At 41.1% G+C, this 17,250-nt stretch overlaps 1 protein-coding gene across 1 annotated transcript in view; it reads right to left on the reverse strand.

Annotated features, from left to right (window-relative positions):
- col27a1b (collagen, type XXVII, alpha 1b) overlaps nucleotides 1–11,290 on the reverse strand; it is a 69,387-nt gene extending 58,097 nt beyond the window's left edge. The window contains exons 1-3 of the mRNA XM_073466061.1: nucleotides 10,719–11,290; nucleotides 9,159–9,223; nucleotides 2,764–4,088 (exon numbers count right to left, since the gene is read on the reverse strand). Coding sequence (XP_073322162.1) covers nucleotides 2,764–4,088; nucleotides 9,159–9,223; nucleotides 10,719–10,771 — 1,443 coding nt within the window. The 5' untranslated portion in view covers nucleotides 10,772–11,290. The remainder of the gene's footprint in view (nucleotides 1–2,763; nucleotides 4,089–9,158; nucleotides 9,224–10,718) is intronic.
- Between the last annotated feature and the right edge of the window lie 5,960 nt (nucleotides 11,291–17,250).

The following is a 17,250-nucleotide window of genomic DNA, read 5'->3' on the forward strand; positions in this document are numbered from 1 at the left end:
GATGAATTCCCTCCAGTGATGTCACTCGGTGGCTATGTTGCATCGTGGGTAATGTAGGAGACAGGTTTTGAAAAGGTCCACTGGTCTAGCATTACACTCCTATAACACTGTTGGACTCATTGTGGACAGTTTAAAAACAAATCAAAATCTTTACAGCAGAATCAGAGATAGTCTTTTTTATTCCCTGCTTTCTTCTTCCTTTTTTGAACCTGGTGCCTACATTACCCCAAATGCAACTTAGCCACTGAGTGACATCACTCGAGGCAATTTATCAGATTACATGCAGCTTCCTCTAGTGCCAAAAAAGGCTTTATACTACTTTTTCCACATATGCAGTAGTACTCCCCAAGACCTGTAAACACACTTCAATGTGTAAAACTGGTGAAGTTACCCTTTAAAAGCAGTTTACCTCATTGCTTGAGCCCGGACTGCTGTGGCACTAAAACAAAGAGTCAGCTACAATCCATAACTGAATAAATGTAACTGAAACACTGGATTTTATAATGATATTGACACAGAAACTGTATCTAATTGTGGATCGTAGCTGACAACTAATGCTCAATTAGGTCAGTATCAACTAAGACCCAGCATACTAAATTGATGCATCACTACACAATGTGCTGACAGTCTTCAGGAACCCCAAAAGGGGCTTTGAAGAACCTCCTCCAGTATGAACTTAATAACTTTGTCTGAGACTTCCAAGAACATTGCAGGTCATCAAGATACACGATCTGGCCAATTTGGTCAGTATCTGAAAACATAATGATCCTGCATGTTAGATCAGTGCCTCCTACTCAGAGCAATTTTGCTGCTGATCATGTGTTGACAGTCTTCAGGGACCCCAAAAGATGTTTGGAAAAACCTCCTCCATTATGAGCTCATTAACTTTGTTTGAGACTTTGCAGGTCATCAAGAAATGTTTCAGAAATGTCTATCTGTGGATACACAATGAACTGTAAACAGTCCCTAGCCCTCCACTGAAGAACTCACTTGATTATCTAGTCATCAATTTTGATCCTCCCTTCTTCAGGGCTTAGGCCTGTTGAAGAATTCATGATTACTTTTGTTATCTATCAGAGCTGACATGCTGCGGTAGGCTCTGTCATATTTACTTTCAAAGACATTCCTGCTCTTGTGAGCAGTTGAAAGTTACGCCTTGTTAAACAGTCCATGGCCCACTAACGTCAACCCTAATCCCAGTGGAAAGGGATCAAAAACTCAACAAGCTCATGTGCTTCTAGTCATCACTAAAATCATTCAGATTTATAAAATAGCTTGAAAATAGATTTGCTTCTTTATCTGACTCAGCAATCTGTTTCGACTTTCAACAAAAACATTTGCAAGCAATATGATGGTGAAAAGTCCTCTGGATTGTTTCTCGCTCATAAAAATGGTCTGAGTGGCTTCAGGGGCATGCAGAGCTGTGGTCTCCCTCATTGCCAATGCAGGAAAGCTTTACTTAAAACATTCCTCTCTGTCAAACATGACCTAATACAACACAGAGAAGCTGTTTTACAATGGAAAATGTGGGTAACCATTTTATGTTGAAAAGGGTAACAGTGCCTGACAAGACCACATGGTCAACATGAGTACAGTTTACAGTCAAGCTGGTCGATGAATAACAATATGAAATACTTGGACTATGTACATCTCTAGTCAGTCTCACTCTGCAGCCTTAAGATGACCTCATAAAAAGGATTGTTTATATCTCTCTTCCTTGGTTACTCTTCAATTCTTGACACTGATGCTGGTCATGTGATTGAAATTGTTTATTAGGTCTGCAAAACTTCGGGCCTACTACAGGCACAGTTGAATATTTAAAAATAATTATACATTTGATTGAAGTTTTTTAAGTCTATAACAAAAAAATTGCATTTCCTAAAATCCCTGCATGCCACCACTCTTATACCAAGAAAGTCGGTGGTGCTTAAAATGAGAAAAATACTACTGCTCTCAACAAAGGGGATAAAGCACTGTCTTTAAAGTGTATAGGAATGTATATTTATATTCTAAATGGTTAATTGTGCGCAAGCAATGTATCCTTATTTTACCTTTGACCCTACTTTAAAAGTATCCCTTCTCTGAGCAGCCACACTCCCCCTCAGAGGAATCTAACACCTCGCCGCCAGCCTGTTCACCCAGGCAAACACGAACAGGCAAAGGCCAGCTATGAACCTGACTATTTCTACCACAGCTGCTAAAAAAGAAATCACACATTAATCAGCAACAGTTTGACAGGGCACCACATGCAAGTATTTTATCCAAACAAAACTGAGGACTAGGAATGGAGCAATTCTTCATCATGAAGACAGCCTTCAATTGTCAAATAAGCAAACATTTCAGAGATGCAATGATGATGGTGGTTTTGTGAATCTGGCAGTGACCAAACAAATAAGAGACACGGCAGCAGCTGCTCTGGACATCAGAGAGAGGCAAACCAACTTTTAAACAACAATCTGGACTTGAATATCATCATGATCCATAGATGCATTAGGAAAGTGACCAAACGAATGGAAATGTGGCATCCAAGTCTTAAAATATGCATCTATTACAATTCAAATGCACTAATTCGTAAGATATTCATTCATAAAATAAACACTAAAACACTATACTGTTGGGAGGTTATAAGACAAACAAATATTTCTGCAGTTTATGCACAAAGAAGCACTTATTGTGGCTCATAGGTGTGACAATAAACCTATACACATGTATGGGTTTCAGGGGCAAATGTGTGTTATGTTTGTTTAGAACTCATATACTCACCGGCGGTCCTGGTTCTCCCTTTAGTCCAGGTGGTCCAGCCAGCAGTGAGAACTGGGTCGGTTCCAGGTCAAATGTTTGGAAGCCATCTGTTGCAGCTGGAGTGACTGGAATAAGCGAGGTGGGTTTAACATCCTGCACACTGGTCACTTTTGGCTCAGGTTTCTTTGAAGCTACTGTGCTCAACTGCTGTTTATGGGGAACGTAGGCGTTTGAAGGCAACCCCTGTGTGAAAGCAGCTGCGGTGTGGAGGTTTGGCTTCATCTCGGATGGTCTGGTGGAAGAAGGTAAATCCATACTTTCGACAAAAGGTTTCTGAGAATTATGAGTATCTCCTCGGTTTGTGTTCTTTCTGGCACTGTCGTGTGAGGTTGGTTTGGGGTTTGGTGGTGTCACGCTGATCGTAAGAGATGTAGTAACAGTCTGAGTCGGAAATTTAGACGGACTTTCCAACCCTGGATGAACAGGTGGAGAAACAGACACAGCTTCAGGTTTTGGAGCGCTCTCAATCTGATACACAGATGTTTTGTTCAACATTAGCGAGCGGTCAACTGGAACAAGGATGGTAGTCCTGAAGCTTTCATCAGTCAAGGCCAAAGTAGGTCTCTGGGCCTTTTCTGATATCTCCGTCAATGACAGTGGAGTTATATGAGTGACAGTAATGTTTGGGTCTGTGGGAAATAGAGGTAGCAGGGGTGGAAACACGGGCCGATACGTGTCAGCTTCTCTGCATTGTTTCTTAATGTAATCACAATAATTATGAGCTGCCTTAGCAGAGGGATAAATGTCAAACTGACAGATGGCACCTTCAAACGGTACCGAGTTGTGGTTCATTTTGCCCAGCAGGAATGAGCCCTCTGCATCCAGAGCCTCCTGTCTTTTAGAATGCAAATCTGCATGTACACTTTTCTGTCCACAGGACGTGTGGAAGAACACCTGGTGGCCTTGGATATCCAAGGCCAGACTGTGCCACTGGCCATCGTGGACATCATAGTCAAAACTCACAGTGCTCCTGTGCCCCACGTGCACCAGGACCTTCCCCGGTACGAACTGCACTCCGAGCTGCAATTTCCTTTTCTTAGATAGAACCGAGAAAAGAAAAGCGCTGTTGATGCGATGAACAGACAGGCTGAAGATCAGGGACAGATTGGTGGAGCTGTAGGTGGCAGGGATAATGGTGCGCAGAGGCACCTGGATACGTGCCCTCGGGGTGAGGATGAATCCAGACTTGAAGGGGATGACGCCATTAGGGATCGATCGAGCGCCTGAAGTTGAAGACCCACCTGCCCTTCGCCCAGAAAGCCCAAGCTGCTGCAGAACATCCACATCTTCAGAAAAACAACAGAGAGAGAGAGGCCAGTGACTCCTTAGCATCTAGCGATACTGAACAATAACTCAATATAATACCATGATTTTAAAGGCATTTTTTCCTATAACTCTAATTCAAGACTTAGGTAAAGGCACAAACTGCAATTGGGATTTACAGAAAGGCATTAAAGGAAATCTATTACAATATGTGTCACAAGTAAATGGGATACAGAAAAAGTAATTGCATAACACATTTCACTTTATATGGGCACCTAATAAGTAATTTAAAAGACAATACCAAATTAATTTGTTTGAGATACCAATTAACAGCCTCCATATGTGGTGCACATTAAAATATAAACTGGAAAACAATAACATAAGTAATATAAGAAATATATGTGACCATTATATTGTGTTTCCAAGCTGTTTACAGTTAGACTAATGGAAATCCTGTGGCAAAAGCAATTTAAAATGGCTGCATAAAATTTCCGATAGGGCCGCACATCAACATCCAGTTTTGAGGATTGCTGCAAATTATGTAATGGTTACATCAGTCTTAATTAGAGCGATCTCAGGAAACTGAGGCTAAGCGAGTCCCTGGCGAGGACATAGTGCTGGGGTTTCTTACTGGAGAGAGAGAAAAGCCATCTCATTTTACGTATGTTGATTAAAGATGATTGCTCTGACAAGGGCCGGAGCTCGTGAAAACATACTGCAGTGTTTTCTGCAGGTTTTAATTGCTACTTGCATCTCACGGGAGGAAAATGTGGGTAATTTTCACACATTACAGTGTTGTGTGTACTGTATATTGCTCCTAATTGGAGCCACGCCTTTGTGTAAGAGTTTTATTGAATCCACATTTCACTGTAGCAAGAGGAAACAACCTTAATCTCAAGAGTATTCTTTACATTAAATGTGCATTTTTGATCTAGCCTTACAGCTCGTGACACTTATAGCATCTCATTGTCTACTGTTGGCTATTATTACAATAGGCACAGAGAAAGGATAACATAAAAGCTCCTCTCTTGGTTGTGATAATGAATTGACACTAATTAGTATTTCATAAAAGCTGAAATCAAAGGGGGAAAAAGACATGCTGTTATCCTCTAAATCATCTCTCAACTATAAAAATGTCATCCTTTGCAGCCCCTAAACCCAATGTGGTGGCCCCAAACCCCAAACAGAGAACCGCTGAAACAAAAACACCAAGGTTATGCTAAATCAAGGATATTACTTTCACAATCATAACATTCAGCACTATTTGAAAGTTAAATCTGTTTTTGGTTTGAACATCAAAACAGGTTGGAAATTTTCCCATCATACTATTGTCTATTGTTAGGAACCGGTGCAAGTCATCGGTTATGTCAAACAAAAGGATTTTGTGTGGTTTAGCAAGGTTGGAGTTAAAGAAAAATTGATTATCCCTAAACAAACAGCATATTCTGAATACACTACCTCAATCCTTCCAGTACAGAAACTAAAAGCTTACATATAGATCTAAAATATTCATCCTTCTCCCACATTAATAGCGAATAAATGTGGGCAAGACTAAAATAAACTGCTAAATGATGAATTACAGCTCAGCAGAGGAGAAACTAGTGTAAACAGTAGACATGTGAGGGGGGAAACCCTGCTCACTATGTGCAGGCAGCTGGAGGTCAGAGTGAGTGAAAAACCCACACAAAGAAAAAGGCTGTCTTCAGCTGAATTTCCCATACAGAACTCATTTGAATTGTTAATATGGTTTGAGGAAATCAAAATTGTTCTTTCATTTTGTGATTCGTGATCTACTCTCAGGGCTTTTCCTTGCATATCTTAATCTAAGCGGGTAGACGGGCTGCCTGTGGCTAATTGTGCCCTCCTGACGCACTGAGGAAAATAAAAAAAATAGTATATAAAGTATAACACATCCTGGAGACAATGAACTGCAAAAGATTAAAACCTTTCTCAGAAAGCATGCACGGACTAATGCATTTCCACTATTGGTATGAAATCAATGTAACATTTCCTGCTTCACAGCAAAAATGTTCTAGTGAACATGAAGAACACAAATAAACTGAAACTTTATTAGTTCATCCAGGAAAAGTGCAAGCACTAAGTAATTAAACTGGTTCCTAACATTCAATATAACCCTTGTTGACAGAAAGATGGAGAAGGTGTTTCAAGAACGCTGCATCCAGAGAGGTTTTTAGGCTACAGTGGGCCTTTCTCAAACCACCATGGACACTCTCTCCCTACCCACTTCCAGTCCATTTGCGTGTCCATGTGGAGGGTCTGCCAGATTAAGTGCCATCCCAACCAATTAGCCGGGAGCGGAAGTGGGTTCTAAAACTTTCCAACATCTAGTCTACATAGATGCAGACTTAGTGACTGCGTGCAACGCTCGGGATACGATTTTATTGATACCACTGTCATTATCCATTCTGCTGTAAGTCCATTTCTTAATGATTCTCTTATTGATTCCCTGATCAATTTTTTTTGAGCTAACTGTGGCCTCAGAGCTAGTTGTAACAACAGTCTGTCTGTCTGTCTGCTAATCCTGCCTGCGTGGTGCTAATGTTGTTATAACATAAGATATTTACTCTTAATAAGACACCTGCTGCTCAGTGAGAAACAGTTGCACTTGTATCATTTTACAGACGTTACACTGTTGTCATTTTTCGTCTTGAAATGAAGCCACCCAATGGACCGTTTCTTCCTCTCTGCAAAGACTCCTTGTTGCAAGTTTCCAGATCAAATGTACCCTTCTCCAGACTGGAAAATGGTAGACGTGGTCATTTGATTGTTAAGTATGACAATTCTTGTTTCTGCCAGAGAGAAGGAGGTGGGGAGTGATAGGGGCGGGTATGAGAAATGGTTTCTCAAGAAACAGGGGATGAATTACTGGCCTGTGACTCAGCACATTAATGTACTGGCCAAAAGATATTACCAAAGGAAACTCAGTAAAAAAGTTATCTCAGGTACACATTTTCCTTTTGTCTTGAAATAAGCAATGGAACATAAAAATTCCTTACATCAGTGAGTGTATAGTTGAGGGTACCCACAGGGTTGCTGGTTTGATTCCCAGTACTGACAAGTGAGCCACCATCTGGAAAGCGTATGGCATTGCGTCTACAGTGACATACTGAGCCCCCAAATCTGCTGCCGGGATGCTGCACTGTGGTTGACCTTGACCAAGCCCTGACCCATCAGAGAAAATGTGTAGGCAGTCTATTCATGTGTAGCCATGGTTACTGTGTGAAAAGAGTACAAGGCCTGTGCATATTGACAGTTAAGCTTTCTTCTGGTATCTGAGGTCAAAATGTAGACATAGCGGTCGATGGGGTAGAACCCTGATGAAAGGGTGCAGTGCACCAATCCTGGATTTGCCGTATAATACGCTGGAGTATTCAGCACCACTCAAACAAAAGCAATACAGTAGCTTGTGTTTGCACAGCCACTTTCCATATGCACCTCTTTCACTGCACGTCATTTTCTCATGAAACAAACAGACAACAAAGAGTATTTATCTTACAAATGATGCAAGAACAGTCTGAGGATTTCAATACAAGCAGCACTGTTTTTCCAGTGCACTCACTTATACTCTCACTGGAATATGAGAGTTTGCAAATTAACACATCGTCACACATAAAAAAAAATCTGTCTCCAGGCACTCGGTAGTCATCATTGGAGGAAAATATCAGGCGGTAATTGCCTGAAACAGTTATCACTGAGCACGTACATTATCAAAAGGCTTCTAGAAACTGGGAAGAGCTTTGATTACACGAGATCTGGCAGATTTGATTGGCAGGGACATCAGACAGTTAAATGTGAGTCAACATGAGGCAGAGTGCACTCTAACTTAACAGGGATGACTTTGGGAGTCAGGGGTCAAGGGTGATGTAACTCCTTAGAAACCTTTATCAGAGAGGGGTATGGAGGAGTAAGTGACTTAAGAGCTGAACTGCTAGAGACTGGCAAAAGGTTTCACCATTGAAACCATGCCAACAAAATAAGCATGAGCAGTCTGTTTTCATCTGCTCTGAACCATCACATATTCTCAACGCTCAGTGCGAGTCCTCACCCTCTGGAAGACGATACACAGTAATGTAAACTCAGCAGGTTTTAAAGCTCATTTGTGCCTACGTCAATTAAAATTTAAAATAATGTTGCTTAAGGCTGCAAGGGGTTATGCAATAGCTTCATGGTTGTTTTTATCACCGGTTGTTCCATATTTATTGATATACATTAAATATGTGTAATGCTCAATAAGTATATGTTGCGGTTGTGATTGGCTATAATTTGTGCTGCTCTTTTTATATATTGGTTGTTTTCAACAACAGCCATATACGTGTGTACAGCAAGTCCAAGATAAATGTTCCCACAGGGGCAGTAAAGTATATTATCGTATTTTGTAAATGAGCACTTCAGAAATGCTGTTTTTTTTTCCATTTTGGGGACTGTACAATGACTACTTTATACAAAATTGCCAAGATACTTGATTGAAAACATGAGTGTGCTGTCTCTTATGCTCAATTTACACAGAATACAATTCCATGAATAGGAAATCTTGCTCTGAGGGGCGTCATCGGTTTTCAACTAATCCAGTTCATGTGGTCAGAACGCAACATCCACTTCAGGGGAAAAAGGAGGAGAAGTGTGGAAATTCCTACACAAGGGTTAATATAATTTCCAGGGAAGAGTAAACTCTCTGAATCAGAGTTTTTGGCAATGCTGACAGAGGCACAGCTGACCAAGCTGTGAGTGTAGTTGCTGATCACTTCGGTCAAAGATAATCCCTGGATAAACATGTGCACAACAAGGGGCCCATGGAGGAGTACTGTACTTACAGTTATTTTCACTTCCTTTGTCCATTTTGTGGCCTATAGCTCTTCAGCATCATATAATAATAATATTACCTAATCTCAGATGTGAATCGTCTCAGTGAGGTGTAGTGTATGAGAAAGTGCTACTGTAGCTTCCCATAAATCAATTTTAATCGCCTCTCTTCCACACTGCTTGTAAGGCACAATTGTGACACAGCCCGCTCAATGTGTTTCCGTAAAAAGAAATCGAAACATTCAACCATCCTTGGCCTAAAGTTTGCTTACCTTGTGCCTGTGTTAGCCTTAGAGAGCAGGTGCAACAGAGTATAGTCCAAAGAATCAGAACTTTCCTAAAGAGAAATGAGAAAAACTTCAGACAGATAGTCGGGTACAGGTCATCATTCTTACAATTCATCAAATGCAATGATACGACACATCAATGGGCAACTAGAGCCATAATAATATGTGATGATATGAAACAGAGAAAACCAAGATAATCTCTGCGTGTTTGAAGCTGCAACCAGCAGATGGGCCTGATTATGTTATCAATCAATGCTTCAACACTCATTAATTGCCATTAACAGCAGCAGCTCCAACATCTGTTTCAAGTCAACAAGCTTCGTCTTATCTTGCTGCCTGACCAGATAAGCTACTGCTCAGTGGAGCTAGGTGAGCGCTTTCACAGGACGAGGGGGAAAAAACCCTGAAAACCTACAACTCCAGGTGAAAGTGGGTTTTCGTGGATCAAGTCTCTTCACATGAAAACAATTGACGTTCATCATGCCTTATCAGCAAATTTTACATCACTGATTTTTCTGCGGGATTCATTTCTAAAGACAAGACATAAGGAGGAATGTTGACTGGTCACATGCAGAGGTGATATGGCTCTGATGGTATTAGAATATCCCTGGCTAGCGTAGACTCATTTTCAGCCGGATGTCAGGTTTTTATACTCTTGGAGCTAGCAAGCTGCACAGTCGTCTGCACTAGATGAAACTGGACGCCTGCTCAGTAAGTGCTGTTTGAAGTGAACCCAGTGACAAGTGCCATGAAGCGGGCAAGTCACAGGAAATCTTTTATATTTGCGGTTTTCCAGAAAGCCACTGGTCAACCGCTGACACACTGACTGCTGGTTGAAGCTTTAAAAAAAAAAAAACTTTCCCTCTCCCCTCTTTGACTGCCATTCACTGCTCTCACAATTCACATTAGCTGAATCCAAAAAAAAAAAGAGGGGGGCTGGGCAGTTTGTGAGCAAGTCTCCCATATGTCCAGCAGTTATATGATGCAACATTTTGACTTTTATTTCCCCTCCTTAAGGGACAGCCGGGCCAACCAGCTGAGTGAGATGCACAGCAGGGAGGAGGAGGAGGAGGAGGAGGAAAGAGAAGAAGAGGACTGTCTCCTCCTCTCATACATTTCCCTCAAATCAGTCCCAGATCATTTGGCAGCTCATTGTGATACAAGCTGCGGAGGCACAAGTCCGAGAACAGTTACACCAAACTACACCAAAGCTCCCACTGAACTGTCTGAAGAGCGTAGAAAATCGTTTCCATGAGCTTCCCTGCAAACTATTAAACTGTACCACCTGTTCAAGTGCATAACCGCCTACATTTTTTTTTTTCAGATATCAACTTAAAATGTGTGCCATTTCCCAACAAACACTGCCTCACAACTTCTGCAACAGAGTGCAAAATATTACATCTAGCATCGACGCTTCTAGAAAATGAATACCAGTGTCAGATAATGACGCAGGTGATGCTAACGAGCACACAGATAACAGACAGGAGAACACAAAAACAAGCTTTTTTTGTTGTTTGTAGCTACTTTAAAAATGTGTCGACTCACCCCCCGACTCCAGTGGTTTTGAGTTTGGAGTACGGGGCATTGTCCGGCTCCATAGCGGTTACTTCATTCTTTCTTGGGAGTTTTTACTACAGTCCAGACGAGGTACGTGATAAAGTTTTTCCATTCCAGGTGGTCCCTGAGGAGTGAACGTGCCAGGAAGCAAAAACAAAAAAACACTTCAAACAGTGTGTGGGGGTTAACCGGCAGTGAACAGGCTGCTTTCTGTCATTGTCCTATCTCCTCTGGTCCCTGTAGTCTCCTTCCAGAAGATGACACCAAATTTCAAAAAGAAAAAAAAAAAAAAAAAAAAAAAGACGCTCCGGAGAGCTCCACCTGTGCGCTTCCTATGTTTCTCCTTCCTCCTTTCGCGCGTTTTGTACAAGTACAATGAACGTCAAGTCAATAGTCCGGCTTTCCTTCCCGGGGAGCCGCTGCAGGACAAGATGAGGAACTCCGTTGTGTATGTGTGTGAGTGTGTGTATGTGTGTGAGTGTGTGTATGTGTGTGTGTGTGCGTGTGCGTGTGTGTCGACTTTCCAAAATGAAAGTTTATTGTGGAGTGAGGAAAATCTTGAGAACCGGGAAGGGGGAACACCTCCCTCTGTCGCCCTCAGCTGACATCGAGAGAAACGGACTTGTAGCACAGACTCTGCAGCCAGCTCCTTCTGCTGAGGAAGGTGTGTCTTTTCTGGGAGGGGGGAGTAACAGTCAACACCCTCGGATTTGTGTCACTTGTATATTTCGTGTGTGTTGCCGGGTTATCGTTTAAATGAATGAATGAACACGCCCGTGCATGAGTCAGCAACTGGGGCTGCACGTTGTAGGCTGTTTGGAGTTTGTTTTTTTTCAGGGCTGCAGCAAGGATTTAGAAAAATCCCACGCACACACACCCACCTGAAGGAAGCGTTCACCTGACACCCAAAAAAAACTTTACTATTCATTTGCATTTTATTTAAAGAGGTGTATTCTGCTTTTTGTTTTGTTTTTTCCTTTCCTTTATTGTTGTTTTGTAGCATTTTAGTGCATGTAAAAGGTCTGCAAAGTGAAAAAGCCCAAAGTCCACGCCAAAGGAAGTTACTCTCTCCGACAGAAAACGCTGCTCCTGCACTGCCTGAAACGTGTCATATGGAGTCGAGCCTTTACTTCCGTAACTTATGTTTGTCACTATGTAACAGGCGTTATATTTTTATATATTTTTATATATTTATTATAAAATATATACACTCCAGTTAGCTAGCAGACATACTGCTGTAGGCGTTATTTTAGATCACACTACCTTGCTCAGCATGACCCACTCTACTCTGCCTCTGATTGGCTACATCCTGCCCATTAAGTAATGCCCATGTGCAACGCTCACCACAGATTGAACAGAGGCAAGATGTCTCACTCCGTAGCTAAAACGGAGCGTTCAAGACACAGTGTGAAAAGGGATGCTGCAACAGTGCACCATATGAGAAACATAATGTGTTTTTTGAAAAATAAAGTATGTAAACCTGTTCTACTAGGACCCCCAAATAAAAGTATGAACCTGAAAATAAGCATTATCATTAGTTTAATGTCCGTGACGACAGACTGTCATCTTTTTTAGCCACTCGTTAGCAACCACCGTTTTTAAGACACTAAAGCGCTTTTCTAATTCAATTGTGGGACATTACATGATGTATTTCATGTCATAGAACAAATTGTGTAAATATCTTAAGCCTGTGGTAACCACAGACATTATTTCAGGCATTTAACCAAAAACCAATTAAAAAACCCCACAGACTTTGAGACGAGGGAGCCGTTTTTTATGCAAAAACTGATTTCCTGGTTTTAGGACTACAAACTACACCACTCTGTAGGCCTATTGGTTGATATCCATTAAGCATCATTTCAGTTTCATGGTATTGTGTATGCTGACTCACTGTCATGACAACTGAATAGCACAGAGGCATGGATGTTACTGTTATTTTTCACAGTCAGAAATGTGACAAGTCATTTTCTTCCAAGTCTCAAGCAAGTCCCAAAACATTTTTTTTTTCCTGGGCAAGACGAGTAACTAGTTGTGTCAAGTTCTTAGTTAAGGCAAGTCTATACTCTACTATATTACTATAATATCAGCTAATTTTCAATGTATCTAACCTGCTGTAAAGACTTAAATATTCCCTCTAAAAAAAAAACTAAACTGAGAATATAAAATGAATACAGACGAGTCATTCCAGTCATCATGTTTCAAGTTAAGTCATGTCTCAAGTCATTTATTTTTTCTTCATGTCAAGTCGCAAGTCATGAAAACAGTGACTCAAGTCAACTAGAGTCCACATCTCTGGTTACACGTGTGCTTTTCTTCCTATGACACTTCAAAATGTCTGCAGTGAAAAAAGTGGAACTTTTAACACATAACAATTGCCTTACAGGAATAAATAGAGATGCACTGAAATTGGAATCACTTCTCCAGTATACCATGTTTTATTCACCCAGTTTTAGCCTTAAGCTATAATGTCTGATGAATAAAGCACGGTGTACAAAAGCGGAGTTGTGTGATGTGTTAATCTTTGATAGATTTCCACTGAAGCTCACTCTTGTCTGCACATTACAGTGTTGGTTGGTTCGAGATGAGTTTTTGGCTGAAAATTAAGTCTGAATTTTAATTATTCCCTAATTTTAAAAAGCTCTTTTTAATGTAAAAATGCACTCTGCTTCGTCATACTGATACCAGATTTTTAAGACTAATATTTCAGAGGTGATATGTCGTCCCATAGTCATCTTTTAACTAAAAGTTAACTTAAATTCCCAAAGATTCACACCTCTATTAAGAATTGTGACCTATACTGTACATATGCACTTTGTCACAGCTCTGTTAATGATTAAAACAATAACATCTCATAAATAAGATGTAAAAATAAATACAAATAAAAAATGTACTCTCAAATCAAGGTCCACTTACTCACATGTTCTGAAGGTTTGGGCCATATGACTCAACTTTAAATACAACATGGACGAGATATCCGAGAGGCGCTCAAAACCTTCAAGTGCCATAACAACTAAGGAAACTAGCTGCTAATGAAGACCATGTCGTAGGTTTGAAAGCAAGTAAGTGGGCCTTTATTTACTTAATTATTTGCACCATGAGTGTGATACTCATATATCCAGCTTACGCTAATATCAGTCAATCATATTATCAGTCACACTCAAATAAAAATGGCATTTCAGGTCAGAAAAACCTGAAATTGTTGGAACCAAAAACACAGGACATGATCTTGGTATCCAGAGCATTTTTCTTCCTTGTACTGTATAATCATTTTATGTTTAGCCCAATCACAATAAAGAACCTCTGTGTAATCACCTCAAAAATAAACTGTCTCTTTCTGAAATGTATTTAATTTCTTTTGAGGGGGCTGGTGTAACTTCCAGAGTGTAATCTGTTTGACAGATGAACATTTGCAGCGTAAACACTCCCACTGTTAGTACTTCACAACTGCTCGGTTGGACTCCAGCTCCAGCAAACTACAGTGCAATGTGATGGATGTATTTCTGCTGGGACCAACTGACCAATTCATTTCATCAACTCAAAACTTGAACTAATAGACCAGCTTTTTGTGACAGCCTTCCTTCACCTCCTGCTTCACCAACATCCACTTCCGTTCTCACCAGAGCAGCAGAGGTCTGGGTTGCAGGGCTGTACTGGTTCCAGTGTGTGTGTGTGTGTGTGTGTGTGTGTGTGTGCGTGCGTGTGTGTGTGTGCGTGTGTGTGTGTGTGCTGTCGTGTGCTGTGAAATTCCTCTGCCAAAGAAAGTCCTCATTGACCCGCCTTCAGCAAACACGTTATGACAGTGTCCAGGGGAGACCCAACAGAGCACCGATTCAGCTGCCTGCAACTGGATCCCTCCTCCTCACACAGAGCCCCCTCACAGCTCGTCCTCTCAGGGCCAGGAAGGAAGGGAGCTCACCACCTTGAAAGAGCACTTCCCATGTACCTGTCTGAGCTACGTCGGATGTGAGCTTTTGTTACCATGAGTTTTAGTTCACAGACAAGAAGGGCAATGTCCTCACGGCCTGTGGAGGAGAGCAGAGGAAGATCTCCAATCTGCGGTGTAGTGTTTCATGGAGTTCGTAATGGTTATTGCAGCGGTCTATGGAAGCAGCTCTCAAACTGTGGCCAGGGGACTGTGTTCTTGTAGGCATGCCAGCGGGGGACAAGTGAATAGAGGGATAGTTTAAAGGGATAGTTTGACATTTTGAGAAATATGTGGCCTATTTGTATTTTTTTTTTTGCTGACTCGGTTGAGAATATATTGATACCACTTTCATTTTTGTACAGTAGATATGATGCTACAGCTAGCAGTTGGTTAGCTTAGCTTAGCATAAACACTGGAAACAGGGGAAACAGCTAGCCTGGCTTCCTCCAAAGGAAACATGGTAGCTCACTAATGAATACAAAAAAACGAAACATGATGTTTTAACACTTACATTTTTTGTATGCAAATGAGATGTAGAATGCTTTAGTTAGCTTAGCTTTAAAGCTGCTGGTAGGTGGATTGAGAGCAACGGTCTTGTGTCACTGTTTGCTCCCCGTCTGATGTGTGTTTCCTCCTTACAACCCGGACTAGAGCCGGGTCAAAACCGGCATTCTTTCTATTAGAGCAATAAGTAACTGAACCTGCCTACTTATTAATACAACTGGGTCTTTTACTCTGCCTTGTCATAGCACTAAGATCGGCATTTCTTTCTTGGGATTCTTAGTTGTTTTTGCTTTGAAGAGCCAGGCTGTTCTCGAAGGCCATTTTGCTAATAGTAGCCTAATACCACAGGGAAACATTCCAAGGTAGGAAAAGTTGAGAAGTTGTCTATTTCTGCTTTAATGATAACACTGGTGAAAATCTTTATTTTTCTTATTGGTGACAAGCCTATGGATCCATACTGATGATGCAAACCCTTATACAGGTAAGAAATATACTGTATGCATTCATTTAAAAAAAGCTACGTATTAGTATTTACGCCATGGCCTAGCGATGTGCTTTGTGGAGCTCTATATGTCTCAGCAGAATAAGCTACGTATACCAGACACTTGGGCTTTTATAGAATATCACCAGACCTTTAATGGATACAAAATGATTGAGGAAAGGTGGTCTGTAATAGCTGTCAGCGTCCATCCATTTCCATCTAACAGAAACTTATGTAATTGTTATGTAAAGTCGTTCCACATATGGTTCCTTGGGACACGCCAGGGTTTGTGGTCTGATATATTAGCTGGTGGTCCTTGACACAAAAAAGTTTGAGAGGCCTTTTCATGTCGGCCTGTGGGATGTTGTGCCTGAGGGCAGGAGTGTTGCAGTTTTACCACTGATTTTCTACCTGACAGCAGTTCAAGAAGAGTCTCCTTACAATCCGGGCAAAGACTTTCATCCACTTAGTTGAGGCCAACATTTTCATGGAAACCATGAAAGAGCAGTGGTGGAAAGAGAAATTAAACAGAGTAGACTTTTTTTTTTTAAAGACGGATCCGGAGGCAAGTTTTCCTGAGTGTTTTATGAGTTGATTTTCTTCCACTCATCACATATGACTGCCATGCTGGACCCCATCTTTAACCATTGACAGGTGCGGATAGGCGCTGAGACTGTTTTTACTTCAGATCAGTGGTGGGTAATAGAAGTCAGCTGGCCTGTATACGCTGACATTACGATGGATATTAGAAGTTCAGTGTCTGCAGGAAATTGGGGGATTTTCCTGCAGACGGATGGTGTCAATGTAACGAGTGTCCCTATACCATATGTATGTGAATCATCTTTAGTTAAAGGAGCAGCAGAGCAACAGTTGGCTGTGCGCACCCCGAGGATTGTGGTGATTTATTCCACTGACTGTGACTATAAATTTTGAGGTTTTAAAAACATAATAAAAAAAAAAAACAGTTAGATTATTATCGTTTTAGAATGAAACGTCTCGCTTTTCTATTTTTATAACAGGCCTTAACTTTGAAAATAGCACATGTATCCTTTCATGTCACGCTCTAGTGATCGAAGCTCTTGTCTGATAAACACAGAGTCTTTTGTTCCACTCCCATGTCTTGGGGAATTGGGGCCAGCTGAAAGCATCAACCTCTGTCCGGGCACAGCTGGATCCAATAAGCGCATGCCCCGGTGCTGTGTTTAGCCTTTCCATACATTACAACAGGAAATGTAGATAAGAGCTCTATTCTCTCTTGTTGAGTAAGTCCAAATTAGAGCGATATAATTGTTTCTCTTTGTTTGTATTGTGTTGCCGCCTCGGGATGGAACCGTACCCTCTAATTAGGGGAATGTTTTGAATGGGTTTAATGGTTACATAAGTTACTGATCTCAACTGACAAACCATGAGCTCAAATGAACTAATAAATTATAGCTGAAACACGAGTCGATTAAAGATAGAAGGAAATTAATTGGCAGCAATTTTGAGAGTTAACTGTTTATTTTGGAGCACAAATAACAAATAAAATAACATTGATTTACTCGCTCCAGGTTCTGAAATGTGCTGCTGCTCTTTGTTGTCATTGATTTAAAACATTGATATGACCTGTG

Source organism: Pagrus major, chromosome 5 (assembly GCF_040436345.1).
Source record: "Pagrus major chromosome 5, Pma_NU_1.0".
NCBI lineage: Eukaryota > Metazoa > Chordata > Actinopteri > Spariformes > Sparidae > Pagrus > Pagrus major.